The sequence below is a fragment of the Solea solea genome, chromosome 7 (assembly GCF_958295425.1).
Source record: "Solea solea chromosome 7, fSolSol10.1, whole genome shotgun sequence".
Classification (NCBI taxonomy): Eukaryota; Metazoa; Chordata; class Actinopteri; order Pleuronectiformes; family Soleidae; genus Solea; species Solea solea.
Window position 1 is genome coordinate 1,088,337 of NC_081140.1, and position 16,484 is coordinate 1,104,820.

The 16,484-nt window shown below is 39.3% G+C and overlaps 2 protein-coding genes and 1 long non-coding RNA gene across 3 annotated transcripts; all 3 read left to right on the plus strand.

The window, feature by feature from the left end:
* Positions 1-3,238: 3,238 nt before the first annotated feature.
* Positions 3,239-7,684, plus strand: dmac2 (distal membrane arm assembly component 2). Its single transcript, XM_058633247.1, has 6 exons — positions 3,239-3,305; positions 3,908-4,098; positions 4,465-4,545; positions 6,110-6,249; positions 6,722-6,884; positions 7,213-7,684. Exons 1-6 carry the CDS (start codon positions 3,288-3,290, stop codon positions 7,418-7,420), a joined length of 801 nt encoding a protein of 266 aa, XP_058489230.1. The 5' UTR covers positions 3,239-3,287; the 3' UTR covers positions 7,421-7,684.
* LOC131462219 (uncharacterized) lies at positions 4,564-5,415 on the plus strand. The gene is made up of 2 exons (XR_009240857.1): positions 4,564-5,165; positions 5,222-5,415. It is a non-coding gene; the product is annotated as an uncharacterized LOC131462219 (long non-coding RNA).
* Positions 7,685-9,047: 1,363 nt separating the features above from the next.
* On the plus strand, positions 9,048-16,406 carry sirt2 (sirtuin 2 (silent mating type information regulation 2, homolog) 2 (S. cerevisiae)). The gene is made up of 16 exons (XM_058634866.1): positions 9,048-9,402; positions 9,550-9,596; positions 9,786-9,828; positions 10,332-10,442; positions 10,517-10,558; positions 10,678-10,784; positions 11,731-11,787; positions 11,910-11,978; positions 12,044-12,173; positions 12,281-12,340; positions 12,452-12,507; positions 12,602-12,678; positions 12,776-12,827; positions 12,946-13,013; positions 13,876-13,942; positions 14,753-16,406. Exons 1-16 carry the CDS (start codon positions 9,387-9,389, stop codon positions 14,891-14,893), a joined length of 1,143 nt encoding a protein of 380 aa, XP_058490849.1. The 5' UTR covers positions 9,048-9,386; the 3' UTR covers positions 14,894-16,406.
* Positions 16,407-16,484: the final 78 nt, after the last annotated feature.

A 16,484-nucleotide genomic window follows, 5' to 3' on the forward strand; every position in this document is an offset into this window, starting at 1 on the left:
AGTAAGAGAAAAGCTACTGAGTGTCGGTTCCGATTTGACGTTGGATAAAGCAATAGACATTGTCAGGTCTCATGACATGGCACAAGCACAGCTTAAAGCTGTAGCTAGCGGCAACAGTGGCCTGCACGAGCAGACTGTCCATGCTATCAGTCGCCATTACTCAACGCACCAGGACAAGACAACAGGAAATATGGAGAGCACCTACAGACCTGATGGGGACAGAGAGCGTCATAAAACTTGTGGCTACTGCAGAAACAAGCCTCATGGAGCAAAAGACAGCTGTCCAGCAAAAGGTAAACAGTGCAAAATATGCAGCAAATGGAATCATTTTGCAAAAGTATGCCCCTCAAAGCAAAGTAAAGTGCATAGTAGAGTGCACACTGTAAGTGAAATTGACTCACACAGCAAGACAGACAATGAAGACTTGTTTATTGATGCAGTAACACAAGGCAGCAGTGACAAAAGAGAAACTGAACAGGCATATGCAGATGTATTGGTTGGACCAAGTAAAACTACTGTCACCTTTAAGCTAGACACTGGAGCCTCAGCTAATGTCATTCCCACTAATGTTTTCCAAAGGCTTGGGATACAGGACACACAACAACACACCCGCTCTATGGCTATGGGGGTGAGAGGCTACTGTCAGAGGAAAATGCAACATTAAATGCCAGTACAAAAACATTCATCTGACATTAAAGGTCCACATCGTTGAATACACAAGCTCCTCCAGTGCTAGGATTACAAGCTTGTTTGAACTTTGGACCCATTAAACTCATACTGTCTGTGCACAGCTAACCTGAGACATCGGTTATGGATGAGTTTGCTGATGTGTTCACAGGAATAGGACTGTTGAGTGGAGAGTGCACAATTCACATTAAACCCAATGCAGTACCTGTAGTTCACCCACCTAGGCGCATCCCTTTGGCCCTCCGTGACCGCCTCATGGAGGAATTACAAAACATGGGAAAAAAAAGACATTATTGTGAAAGTCACTGAACCAACTGAATGGGTTAATTCAATGGTAGCAGCAGAAAAACCATACACAGGAAAACTGAGAGTATATCTTGATCCAAAGGACCTAAATAAAGTCATCAAACGCCCGCACTACCCCTTACCTACCCTTGAGGACACCACATCCAAATTGGCAGGAGCCTGTTTCTTCAGTGTAATGGATGCAAGGTCAGGCTACTGGGCCGTTAAGCTCTCAGATGAGTCCTCAAAGCTGACAACCATCAACACTGTTTTTGGACGATACAGATTCCTCCGCTTACCTTTTGGATTGATCTCTGCTCAAGATGAGTTCAGTGTAACGTTGACGAGACTTATGAGGGTTTGCAGGGTGTCACGGCAATAGTTGATGATATCCTCATCTATGGCAAGACTAAAGAAGAACATGATACCAACCTCCGTGCCATGTTGCAGCGTTCCAGGGAGCGAGGAGTCTCCTCGCTCCTCCTCGCTAGATAAGAGTACAATCTGTGCCACTGAAGTCAGCTACTTTGGGCACAGAATCACCAAGGATGGAATCAAGCCTGATCCAGCTAAGATTGCAGGTGAGCTGGAAACAATCCTTGGCATGATTAACTATTTGTCCAAATTTGCCTCTGGACTGTCTGATGTCAATGCACCCATGCGTCACCTGTTAAAAGATTTGAGTGAATTCAGATGGGATGCACAGCAGGAGGAAGCATTCGAAAAATTAAAGAGCTGCTCACTCAGGAACCAGGTCCAGTGTTAAGAAACTTTGACCCGAGCAAGGAACTCAGACTCCAAGTTGACACATCAAAATATGGATTAGGGGTAGTACTGTTACAAGAAGGAAAGCCCATAGGCTATGCATCTAAGTCACTGACTGATTGTGAAGTCAATTATGCACAAATTGAGAAGGAGCTATATGCTATTCTGTTTGGATGCAAGCGCTTCCACCAGTACATCTGAATCCATTTTGCGGAAACCACTTGCAGCAGCGCCTCCAAGGTTACAAAGAATGATGCTTCAGCTACAGAGGTATAACTTCACCATCACCCACAGACCAGGCAAAGACATTCCTGTTCAAGGGGGGAAAAATCATCATATCCACCTGCGCACAGAGATGTTATCCCGTATCCATGCAGGTCACATGGGCATGGAAAAGTGCAAACAAAGAGCGTGTGACATCATCTTCTGGCCTGGGATGAACAAACTGATTGAGGAGTTAGTTGGGAAATGCCACATCTGTAATGAACATAAACCGTCAAACATAAATGTAAATGATGCATATGTTTTAATTGCTGGGTGTGTACTTGGGATTGGTGATTTATGTGACTGCTCTCACCAGTTCAGCGGACAAAGAGGGCGTGCGTCGATTGATTTAGAGGAACTTCCATCCCAACAGTCTGTATAAAATGATCAGGTTTGTTTGTTTATTTATACAAACATGATAAAAAATAAACAAAATTAAATATTATGTGTGCGCAGTGAAAAAGAAATATATCAAAAAAGATAAAACTGACAGACTAAATACAGACCTTTACCTTTTTGACCTGGCTGGGATTCAGCCACGTGTTCTTCCTGTTACAAGAGCGTTTTTGAAAAATATCTTGTAATGTTTCATTAGCCTTGATTTGTCTGTTAAGCCCTTCGTAACATTTGTTAGGCAATAAGCTATACAAATAAAGTGCATTATTATTCTTATTGTTCTTATTATTATTATGATTATTATTGTTGTTATCATTATCATTATTATTGGCAAAGGCTCGGTGTCTCAGGCTGCACGGTGGCTTGTATGGGTATATAGCTACGCATTGCTGATACGTAGCTAGGGGCCAAACGGATATGAGCTTTAAAAGTGATCAGTACAATCCTAAAATCAGTTCTAAAAAGAACAGGAAACCAGTGAATGGACTTCAGGACTGGGCTGATGTGAGATTAGGGGTCTGCAACCTCTAGAATCAAAAGAGCCATTTTTGTCCCCTCTCCACCCAAACATAATTCATCTGGAGCTGCATCATCTTTATATCTTTACATAGATAAAAATGAACTATAGTTTGTTGCATTTATGAAAGTTAAGAACAGTATACAATTAGAAAACTGCTGATTTTACCTGTTACAAAAACTGTAATGTGACTGTGCTTTGTTGAATTGGCACTTCTATCCACTATTTAAAATGTCAGGTTCAATCTGTACATAACGAGAGCTGTGCATTGAGCGCCATCCTGTGGGAGACAAGAAGAACAACAATATATTTAAAAACGCGAAGGCGAAAATGACCTTTTGTCCTTCACGACTTGCTGTTGACCTGCGCTGTGATGTCGGCTCACTTGATGGTACGTTGCCCTTCAAAAGTCTACTAATAACCACACTTACCAAACTAAAAGATAGTGATATTTATTTTTAAAAGAGCGAGAATACTGTTGCTCATGTTACAGGTTTGTAGCGGAAGCTTTCGTCAGTGTTTTGTTGGAGAACTGTTGTGACGCTGAATGTAGCTCATGTTAGCTAACACACAACACGTCTGTTTGTAAATGTAAATGTGAGACTTTTAGAATGTAGTTTACTCATACAAGTTACAATACAACTCTTCCCTCAATGACATCCAAATGAACAACTCTGTCTGTTATAATGTAAATGTAAGACTTTTAGAATGTAGTTTACTCATACAAGTTACAATTCAACTCTTCCCTCAATGACATCCAAATGAACAACTCTGTCTGTTAAAATGTAACTGTAAGACTTTTAGAGGGTAGTTTACTCATACAAGTTACAATACAACTCTTCCCTCAATGACATCCAAATGAACAACTCTGTCTGTTATAATGTAAATGTAAGACTTTTAGAATGTAGTTTACTCATACAAGTTACAATACAACTCTTTAAAACACTAGCTCTTCCCTCAATAACATCCAAATGAACAACTCTGTCTGTTAAGTCTCTACACAGATGCTGCCTGCGGTCAGCTCGCCTCCTTGTTGCTGGGCGACCATTGAGCTCCAGCTCCGTTTCTTCACCTCCTCTGCACACAAGGCTTCTCCTCTTTCTCACACAGCGTTTCTATGATGTGGAGATGCTCCTGAGGTGGAGGTCTCAGCAGGGCCAGAGGAGGGTTCAAAAGAAGAACGCGTAAGACGAGTTTTGGTTTTGGTACAGTGAAATAGAGAATATGTGTACTTTTTATTGCAGGTTTCTGTTTCAAAGTGATAGTTACGGTTTTTGTGAACTGTAGTTGTTTGTCATATGTAAAATAGGAAAAATGAAGTGCCAGCACTTATCCATATTCTCTCTGCAAGGCAAGAGCGCTAACCACTACATCACCGTGTGGACTGAAGTAACATTAGGAAATGGATTCTGTTTTGCTTTTATGACCATTCAATTGTTTCGCTTTGAAATAATGGTCAAATACTTTAGCCTCATCACGGTGAAGTTTATTAAGTTCCTTCTATTATGATGACCATTATGTGACGTTTTCTTCTGTACACACATTCACAGGTACTACAGCTACACTCAGCACTTTCATGGAGCAGACATAGCCGCAGCGTTTTATGTCTTGAGCCTTAAAGGTGGATTTAGGTAAGTACATTGTTGCCATGCCGTTGCTCATGTTAATTCTTTTTTATTTACTGTGTGGGTTTCTTAAGACAATCATTAAAAAGTTAGTCATGTGACCGCACAAAATATATATTAATTAATAATTACAGACATTATATTTTGTGAAGGTCACTGCAGTCTGAACCTGGTGAATCAAAGAAAGGTTTTTTTGGTATGAAATAAATTGTGTGTTTGTTTGTGGCAACATGGCATAGAGTGCCTGCTTAGCAATGGACAGCAATTGCTTTGTATTGCAAACAAAACGTTTGTTGTTCTTCTTCTTTTTCCTATTCCGCCCCAAATTTCACTGCAAAACTTAGTGTGCTATGACTTTTATAAGCATTTTGGGTAACCATGGCAACAACAATCGCAAAAAACTGAAGAATTTCACTTGTTCACCTAAATCATCATTTTGGTTCATATTATGGTTTTTAAACAATCGCAGTTTAAGTTTTGTCCTTTTTTTGGACGATTTTATAATGAGTGTGTATTGCATGGCTACAGTGGCACACTTAGCTGAGGAGGAGCAGGAATCACAAACATGTGTGTTGTTTTCATATGGCTTGAAGTTTTAAAGCTTGATTCCACAAAAATACTTCTTTGTCTGAATGCTTCAGGTTTTAAAGGTTCAATCCATCCAATCAGCAGCAAGAAGAAGCAGGCCTGGTCCAAGTTCTCTGTGGAATTTTCTAGTTTATTTAATAACTGATGAATGCTGATGGTTTGCTTAGTTAATTGATTTGTTAAATGTGAGAGCATTATAATGAAAATAAAACTTGATAGTTTCCTATAGCCTGGACAATTCTGCTGGTATATTAAAGCTGTAGTGTGTAACTTTTAACGTTTAACTATTTAAGAAACGTTGAGTTCACTGTTAGTGTCAGACTCTAGATTTGATAAGGCTGTTGAAAGGTTGCAGGCTTCTTTTTCATTTGACTTTGGTTCTGTGCTTGTTGTTGTATTATCTTGCATTATTAGTAAAGTCACACAAGCCTCAGCACACACACTACATCAGTCACATGGAAATAAAGATGGTTTAGAGCCAGAGGTGAAGACCTGCCCCTTCTCTGTCTTTGATTGGTTCTGACCACTTGGCATCCTTCCTTGCAGGTTCAGGCACATGTTCATAGAGAACGCCGGCTTTGATAGACATTAGGGAATACACAAGACAATTTTAGGTACACCAGTTCGACCTAAGTAAAAAAAATTATCTGCACTTGAAATATATTTGTCCACAGTCTAGAGCCGTGCCTGTTACCAGCATTCAAATAGTGTCACATCATTATCGTTCATGAAGACCAAACAGGCAGAATAATAACGTCAACAACAACAACAAATATCATCAAAGTTACCAACTGCAGCTTTAAAGTTAGTTAACATTTTCAACTCACCCATTGCTTTCCTCTGGCAGCTATAAACATAATATAACTAATAATAAGTATGCAGCATTATTGTTGTCATGCTGTGTCATAGCCGTGACCTTACACGGATCCAGATCCTGGATTCAGATCCAGTTTCCATGTGATCACCTGTGCTGTGTCCTCAGGTATGTCGGTCAGTCAGACTGGTTTCATACTGACAAGAGGGGTCAATTCAACTGGGACTTCTTAAATCACAAAGACACACCTCTGGAAGAAGTCGACATGAGCTACTCTCTCATCAGTTACTCAGGACTGGAGAACCTTGGTACGGAGCTTTTTCTTTTCCTTTCTAAACTCATTTTCTCATGGTGCTTTCCATTTGTAGTCAGACCTCAACACAACATTCTGTGCTGCTTCATAGAGCTCAATAGAGGCTGAGCTTCCACTGGTTTTAATTTGCCGTGCTGCTACGAGAATGTATGAGAAGAAAATCAGACAATTAGTGATAAACAGCTGATTCTAAACAAACTAGTCATGTAGTTGATCACGTTCCAGCACACTTTTAGTAAGGAAATGTAAATACATCAGTACATAATATGTTTCAAAATTAATATTTGACCATTTATTTATTTTAGAGGATCTTGGAGCAATCGTCTGTGTTTTAAACATGAATGCAACTTATGAGTTTCCAATGAACATTAAAGGCAGCATCAGTCGTACTCTGTCAAGGACATGTACTGTTGATTCATGGTCATAATGTGAGTTCAGTGTTTATAATTTGGTTTGTCTTCCCTCAGTGGGTCAGCAATCTCTAAGGACTCTGTCATTACAAGGGTGTCCTGAAGTAGATGACTGGTTCCTGGCCAGACTCCATGTGTTCCAGGACTCTTTGGAGGAGCTGGATATCTCTCACTGCCCACGCATCACCACAGGAGGCCTGACTGCACTGAGGAACCTCAAGTAATTATCCAAACACTCACAACATAGTTATTACTACACAAATACTGCAGTGTGTAATGTATGTCATTTCTTGTTTTTTTTAGGTTTTTATTTAGACTCTTTATTATTGCAGATGTCTTTAAAGCATAAGTCGGTTTTGATAGTTGGTGCTCAGGAAAACTGTATGTACAATGGGTGTAGTGGTGTAGTGGAGCAATGAATAGGTGCACATGCCGCTCTCTCTCTTTCTGATTTAGCCTGTGTTTTGATTGGTCAAAGCCCCCCTGTGTTAACAGGCTATGGGACATTAAAATGCCTCTTTTTTTTGTATATTGTGTGTGTTCTGCAGGGGGCTGCGGCGTCTGGACATGTCCTCCCTACCTGGGATTTCAAATCCTGGATTGGTCATCATCCTACTGGAGGAAATGTTACCACAGTGCCAAATCATTGCTAGTGGATATGACCTGAGTCTGAGTCAAGAGGGCGTAGAGGAAAGGATTGAACAGCATGAACAGGGACATGAATCAGATAAATCAGAAAAACAAGCAATCTACTGAGATGGATATTCTTTTACAGGAAGGGCAGCAGAGTAGTGTTCAAGGGAAACCAAATCTTTTGTTTATACAGCACTGCAGTAATCATGGCTTCTACCTTTAGATAAACCCTTGACTGATCCAGGAGTGTGAACCATGTATAGATACAAATTTGTATATAAATCACCTTTCACATCAAAAGTTATCCCATTCATATTGTAAATGTGGTGATGGTTTATTTATTGTTGATATGTAAATATAAAATAAAGATAGAATTGTTCAATGTCATCATTCTATGGTATTGTATTTACTAGATGTTTATGAGCCGCAGACAAAGTAAGAGATGCAGTCAATCTTCAGTGTTGCTGTATGTATTTATACAGTAATCTTCACTGTCCAAGCTTGTGTGAGGAAACTAAATCCTTTAATCTAGTGTGAGCCTTGTATATCTGAAGCAGTGTAGGAGCCTACAGTGGATTGAAGAAGACCCAAAAATTGGGAAGAATGGGAATAAGGTAAAATATAATGTTTGTTTTTTTGTTTCAGATGCAGATGTTTCTTTGTCTATCTATTATGGGTTTGTTGAACACATGCTTGTTAATGTGAGATTTAAAGGTACAGTGTGTAAAATATTTAGCAATATTTGAAGTTGAGTATCCTACACCTCACCCTTCCATTCCAACTTATGTAGCCTTCATTTAGCACAGAGGTCTCAAACCTGTGGGCCCCCAATCAATTTCATGTGGCCTGCCACTTAATATCAAGTTATGAGTTTTTTCTGTACGGTTTTTGCATCATAAATATATTTATATTGATATTGTGAACTATTTATCATTCCATATCAAAATGAAAAGTTTTATTTTGAAATGATCTGAACTATCATCAGAAATATTATTATTTAAATGTCTTCTCCTGAAAAAGTTGGACCTTTTCTAACTTGACCGACGCCTTACCAAACTAGACACTCAGTGGCCCCGAGGTCATTTGAGTTTGAGACCCCTGATTTGGCAGTTAGTTTTTCCTTGTGGGCTATTGTAAAGATTCAATATGGTGGCTTCCATAGAGCTACCATAGTTGTACCAGAAACCTGATGAACAAATAAGGTTTCTGATACAAATGGGGTAGTGACATATGTGCATAGAACAATATGCACATATGAAATAAGACTACGTCTTGGCAAATCTATTGAAAAAAAAAAATGTATGTTAACTGTTTGGTAGTAATTTGAAAAAAAGAAAATACATGTTTTTACTTTTAATTTAGTTTTAGTGGTGTATTCTTATTATCAGTTTATGTTATCTTTCGTTTTAGTATTTATTCTTAGAAAATAAAATACACATGTTTAAGTTGTCTGAACGGTCACGTGCACCTATTCTGTTACCAGCTGAACGGACTTTATTTTCTTAATACACTTCCTTTCAACCTGGCTTTAATACTAGCCACTGCTTTTTATACACTTCGTGTATAAAACTTTTGCCGTAAAAAAAACTTCACAAGAACAATAGCTTACAGTCGTTATCCTTATAAAATACTATAAACGTTTTATGTCATATTTAATTATTTTACTTAACTCTATTAAATAAGTGACACGTTTTTTGTCATCTTGTTTGTAGTCAGTCCAAAATGAGATAACAGGAAGTAAAACAAATCGGGTTTCCGGGAACAGGTCGGGTAGTGACACCTGGCTCCTGATGTAATTATAAAATGCTCATTCTGGGGTAATGAACAACGATGAACATACAATCAGGTGGTTGTAAACCGATACAAATGTGTGTTATTATTTTAGTTTATCTAAATTTTTCACACTTGAGGAAAAACATGTCGGAACTGCCTGTATCATATCAAACACGGACCTAGTTTAGGACGGACAATAACAAGACGGGGTAGCTGCGGCCTTGCTGTGTATAGATGATAAATGTATAGATAAATGTGTTAAATATTGGATTAAAACTCGTTGTCGTTCCTGTGGTCGGGGTCAGTAGACTGATAAATGGCTGACGCATCAGGTGAAGTGGTTTATCGATTGAAAACTGGCTGACAATTTGATTTAATATCATTTTAAATAGCTTATTAAGCTAGCTAGCTTTGTATCTAACATGGTAAATACACACATAGATGTCATTGAACTTGTTTGACAACTCATGTTTTTATAGAACTCCCTAAAAGCAAAGAAGAGAAGCAAGCTCCAGCTAAACCGGAGGTAAGAAATACGTCTGCTGGTGTGAGTTCAATGAGTCAATGCGAGCAGCTAACCCAGATCTCATTCAGTCAAAACAAAGCAGTCAGTCACTGTGTGGGATAACGTGTTAATAATCCACTTCAGTCTGCTTTATTGTGATGAATTCATTTTGTTTCAGTTACTTATTCAGATACTTATTATCATTTGTAGGAAGAAGACGACGTCAGCAGTGAGGAAGAGGAGACAGAAGACAGTATGTGAACACCAACGTGGCTTTTCTATTTTACATTATAAAATGAGCCTCTCTTCGCTTCTTTATTGCAGACACTTTGACAGGTCACAATAGGTAAAGCACGGGTGTCAATCAAATACATGATGACTGATTTCTAGGGTGCAGATTACCATAATTTATAGTTTTAATAATCTATTATACATCCATTTGAATTATTCATTAATTTGAATCATCATAACAACCTCAAACGAACACTTGTTTTCACCAAGCCAAATACATTTAGTTTTTTTCTGCTTGTTATGGAGGAGCAAAGAAACTGCTTATTGTGGTAATTGATTAATCCGTTAATCACTGTAGCCATACTGAGGGTTAGTTTTCTCAGTGTCAAGGTGCATGCTGCCTCACTGTCCTAAATCCTTTAAACTAAACAAAGTCATTGTTAATGATATCAGTAACACCTGTGATTTTCCTGCATACAAATATGTCCAGTACACTCCTTTGATCTTCTTCTGTGTTTCTGTCAGTGGACTTCCTGCGTAACCTCTTCTCCAGGACTCTGGGTCTTGACTCAACAAACAAAGTTCTGGATGAGCTGACTCTGGAAGGTGTGGCTCAATACATACAGAGCGGCAAATGTGAGTCTTTGTGTTTCCGTTCAGCATGTCCATTAGCACTGAGCTTAGTGGACTGAAGGTTTGTTTCCATGCAGGTAAAAATATCATCTGCATGGTTGGAGCAGGAATATCCACATGTGAGTGCTTTGGTTTTAATATCAGGAAATTAATATTTAATACTAATTGCAAAAACAGTAAAACATATGATTGTATGTTTACATAAGTCTCTATTGGTGTAAACTTTTTCTCTTCACAGCGGCTGGAATCCCAGATTTCCGCTCACCAGAGACGGGTCTATATGCAAACCTGCAGAAATATAACCTGCCTTACCCAGAGGCCATCTTCCAGATAGATTACTTTAAAGTAAGTCAATATGAAGCATGTGGTCCTACAGCACAGTGTCAGGGCCCTGAGACAGCTGAATGTTTTTGAATTTTATTTGGATTTTAGTAGCAGAGGGATACCAACACAAGCCCTTCACTGAGGAGAAGCTTGAGACACACACTTGGTCTCAATGGAAACATTGCTGTGAGGAGACACAAGGAAAACGGATTGTTACCACTTAATAAAATGCTCACCCAATAAAATATACACCAGCAAGTTTGCAATATCTTAAGATTATATTTGCTGGTTTGTTTTGTTTTTTACTGTTACACAGCCTTTTTCTCAACTTTAAACTGGTTTGTGTCACTATGTAAACTGCTTACTCCTGCACCAAAGTCCATAGAGAAAAACAGCAATTTTGCACAATCACACACACACACAGGTTGTTGATCCACTGCTGCCTCCATCAGTAAGCCCACATGTGCTATTAAAATATTATGTGTTAATATTATCTAAGTGACACAACCCACCGCTTTCCAGGTGGAGAATGTTGTTCAAGTCGACTGGCTGACTGTAGGCAGGTTCACATTTGATCAGGCAAGTCTTTTGGCCCAAAGAAGACAAAGAAGGAGAAGTCAAGTCTTTTGTTAAGTGGCTAAAATCAGTTTTCCTTGTGTCCCTCCCGGCAGCCATGTTTTCACTGAGTGAGCATCTGTGTCTCAAGCTGTTTCTCATGAGCTGTACATCATGATTCATTTAAGGTTAAAAAGTTTTTGGTTAGAAATTGTTTTGGTTTACTTTTTGGTGAGAAATTCAGACTTTGTCAAATCTATTGCTACAAACTATTACTCCTACATTGCTGCTTTGGTTTGCTACTTATATTCCCTCTAACTTTCAAGACTGATGCCAGTTTTATCTTATATGACCTATATTTTTCTCTCTTAGCACAATGACATTGTATATTTTTGGTCATATTCTGTTGCAGAAACACCCAGAGCCATTCTTTGCCTTGGCTAAGGAGCTTTACCCAGGACAGTTTAAGGTACACAAGGCACTACCTGCCAACCGGCATCATGTGCTGATGAATCGCTTTATCCCTTTTAAAACTGCCAGCTGCTTCACTTGTGTTTCTTTTCTCCTGTTTTGACTTGTATTGGTGTTTAGCCGACAATCTGTCACTACTTCATGAAGATGTTAAAGGACCAGGGTTTGCTGAAACGCTGCTACACACAGGTAATTTCTTCTTATGAATATAAAACACCTTTTCTACTCTGATGTTAATGTGTGAGTTCCCTCAGAATATTGACACCCTGGAGCGAGTGGCTGGACTTGTAGGAGATGATCTAATTGAAGCTCATGGAACCTTTTACACATCCCATTGTGTGAGTTTCTGCTGCCACAGGGAGTACAACCTGGACTGGATGAAAGGTGAATGTTGCTTCTATTTGGCTTTACATGAAAATACAAGTATCAAAGATTAGGGAGTGTTTTTTTTTCATTTGTGACTTTGAACTCCCTTTTTTTCCTCCTTGTAGAAAAAATATTTGCTGACGATATTCCCAAATGTGATAAGTGCAGCAGCTTGGTCAAACCAGGTTAGTTGATCTTTGTGTGTTTTTCTCATTCCCTTCGAAAATCCCTTTTCTGCACTCTCTGCATTTTACTAACGGGGTAATCACACCATGTTTGGATCTCTCCTCACCCAGATATAGTCTTCTTCGGTGAGAATCTGCCTGCCCGGTTCTTCTCTTCAGTGAAGACGGTGAACACATGCTGGTGATCAGACGGTATGCATGCATGCAGAATTGGGTGAACTGTGTTTGAACCTCTTCTCTCGGCCTTTACTTTCCTGTTAGGATTTCCCGCGCTGTGATCTTCTCATCATCATGGGGACCTCGCTGCAGGTCCAGCCATTTGCAAGTCTTGTCAGCAGGTACAACATGTTTTCTTCTTTGTTTTGCTGAACATATTCAGCTGCATTCGCCAAGTAATTGTTGCACTTTCCCCACTTCTGTTTTCTGGTTATTTAGAGTTTCAAAAAGTTGCCCTAGACTGCTCATTAACATGGAGAGGGCAGGACAGGTGAGCTACCAATCCATCAGTCCTTCTTCTATCTTTGTGCTGAGTTTTTTCATTCTATAGATTAGTTTATTGGATTCTGTGTGTGTGTGTGTGTGTGTGTGTGTCTTGATCCGTACAGGCTGAGCCTCTCCTCGGGTTACTTGGTTTTGGAGGTGGGATGGACTTTGACTCAGACAAGGCTTACAGGTGACAGATAATTGACATCCTGTGATTTAATGTGAAATGGCCATTCAAAGCTGCTTTACCCCATAGATTTGCCACTCACACATACATTCTATGTGTGATTCATTCAGACATCTTTCACACCCATTCACACGCTGCAGGTGTGGAGGTAAGTGTCCAGGGACACATTGGCATGTAAACTAGAGCTGGGATTGAAACCGACAACTTTCCAGTTGAGAGACGTCTCACTCTACCATAATCACCGTCGCCCAATAAAAGAATCCAATACTGACGAGCCAATCCACCCAGCAAGATGTTTCATTGATAAAATGGGTTTGTGCCACCAGAAGACGCCAAAGCATAATGGAAAATAATAAACTTAATTTACCTACTCACCAAATGGTATTTCTCAGTCGTCACCAAGACATTTAAAATGTGTCACTGTCAAACGTCGCCTCTGAAAAGCAAGAAAAATGCTTCATTACCGTGTTTTGAGACCCAAATTTATCCAGATTCAATACTTGAGGATTGAATTTTTGAACCAGCCTTCATCCTTAGTTTGCGTGGTGATATACGATATAACTATGATGTGCTAAAAGATCACTTTTATATGTGAGATGTTACAGGAATTTTTTATTGAAAGACTATAAAGAAAATATGACAGGTTTTCTTTTCCTGCTTAACGAAGCTCAGGTGCGTAACATTACAAACTCAGGAGTCTGTCTGGACCCAAATCTTCAGATCATATCTGAAAACAGCTCTACTTTTATGTCCTGTGACCTCCACACTATAGGAGGCAGCAGTACCTGGGAGCACTATTATCAGCATGTTATTGGTGTCATGGAGTCCAGCTCAGGTCGTAACTGGACGTTTGTCTTCCCTTCAGAGACGTGGCTCACATCAGTTCATGTGATGACGGCTGTTTGGCTCTCGCTGACCTGCTGGGATGGAAGGTAAGTTACATAATAACTCAAGTTACAGTAAAACACAGCAGCACATTGTTTGTGATGCGAGGTTCTTTCCGTTAATGTGGGTCCTCGTCACTCCAACTCATGTATAATAATAATAATAATAATAATCATAGGAACCTGTCCTCATTTAGATGTCTTTGTATTCTTTGTGCTGGTGGACTTTACCTCGTATAACTTCAATCAACTTTCCATGATTATTCTGGTCTCTTTTCACCAAAACATGAACATGCCACCGACTGGACTAGAAAGTGTTGTGCTACAGGGAGCATGTGCAGTCCGCTTCACATTTTAATTTGAAGGTTAAATGTTGGCTCAAATCAGACCAGAGCTGTTCTCACTTAAGCTTAACTTACTCACGCTCGCAGTCCATCTTGAGTGTTCAGTTTGCCTAATCCCCATATCTGCATGTTTTTGGACTGTGAGAGGAAACATGGCACCCGTGCCCCCACGACCCTCCTGTCGAGGATAAAGTGGTCAAAGTTGAATGAATGAATGAAAGGTGAATTGTTATAATTGTATGTGTTCTGTGATGTATTTCACTGCGTTGCATTGCATTTGCAGCTTTTATTATGATGTATTTTACAAACAAAAGTCTAACTAGAGACTGGATAAACTCTTTGTGCAGCACATCAGCTCCGTGCTCTGTCTTAGAACTATGTTTAACTGTGTTGTCCTTAATAAATGAGTAAAGTAAGTTATAAATACAAAACTGGAGGTGTGTGCAGATCATGTTATGATCCACTGCTCCATGCATTACTAATGGAAACACCATGTGCTTTCAACTCTCTCCAGGCAGAGCTGGAAGAACTGGTGAAGCAGGAACACGCCAGGATCGACAGCCACGACAAAAAGGAGAAGGCCAGTGAGAGCAGCAACGCTGCAGCCAACAACAGCTCTGCATCAGTGGCACCAGAGCCCACAAAGAAAGAGTAACTGATTCAGCACTTCCTTTTTAAAGCCACTGCACCCTAACCCCAGATTATTATAGTTTTGAAGGTTACAAGTGACAAGTGTCTGACACGCTTCATTTTAATCTGCTTGCATTTGATTCCTCAGAATCTTGCTTTCATTATATCAGCTGTTTGCACTTTACAACAGGAATACTTTGCATACTGGACTTTATAAATGTTTTTGCATTAAGATAAGAGAGATGTACAGTATGAAGAAAGATAAACTTAAAAAATGTTTTTTATTTTGCAGTCTTTTCTAAAATATCAATTAAATATGTGAAAAATGTACATGGATTTCAGATCATGTGTCCAACTGATGCAGTTTTGTCACAGCTACCGCGTGGATCTGTGGAAGGGCATTCATTTCTCCAACAGCTTCATCTGTTGAGTGATTTGCGAACGTTTTTCATAATACAAAATAATGTAATGATCTAATATCTATAAAAAATGGTTTTTCACTTTTTTTTCATCCATAAAACTTCCTGAAATGTACAAAAAAAAGTATCTATAGTAGTAACACCAGGGAAACCGATTTTATATTAAACGTCTGCTGCTGTTTTAACTCATTTCTATTATTTCTTCAACTCTATGTTCAGAAGTCTCGGGGATATAATGTCATGTAACTGCACATAATGTACAAAACATCATAACTCTTTGCTGTCTGTGGTTCAAAGTTGAGTTTTGCCTTCTCAAATGTAGGATCTTTCCAACGTTTGAGAAGAAAAAACAGGCAATACTGTGGTGCAGTGGCTAGCAATGTTACCTCACAGCAAAGGTCACTGGTTTGGTCCCAGTTTTACTGAGGGCCTTTCAGTGTGGGGTTTGCATGTGTGTGTTAATTGGACAGTGGATGTTTGCCCTGTGATGGACTGGTGTGACCTGTCCAGCGTGTGCCCACATCTTTTGTCCTATGTCAGCTGGGATTGGCTCCAGCTTCCCCTGCGTCCCTCATGTGGAGGATAAAGTGGTTGAAATTGAGCGATTGAGTGATTTTTATAGTAAACTTCAGAGAAAAAGACTTAAAATGAGTCCCTCTGTGTTCAATTTACCACCATAAGCAACGTGTTTTATTGATTGTTCATGCAGATTACAATCTAATTGACACTATTGTGATACAAACTTATCCCATTTACTGATTTTACAATAGTATAATCAGCATTGTTGCTGTGATGGAGCAGGGTGACATGAGGAGAAACATGAGGAGAGCAAACTGCAGGCTACATACCCACAGTGCAGTCGCATGAGCAGCTGTCGAAACACACTGGCAGATTTGCATGTGACAGCACAGCTTCACTGCTGTATGAGAATACAGAAGAGCATTTGTACTGGAATGGCTTTTTGATTGATTGGTGATGGTGGTTTCAACTGTATCTGCTTGTAAGAGAATATGTATGTGGTTTTTTTTCTTTCAATTGAGACAAAATAACACTGAACATTAATATCTACAGTGTGGTGTAAACACATTTTCTGCAATAAATGTACCCTCGTTAACGTGATCATGTGACTATGTACTGTTTGTTTAACTACATGTGTGTGGACATTTTTAAGCTTTAATTTATGGTTGATATTATCAT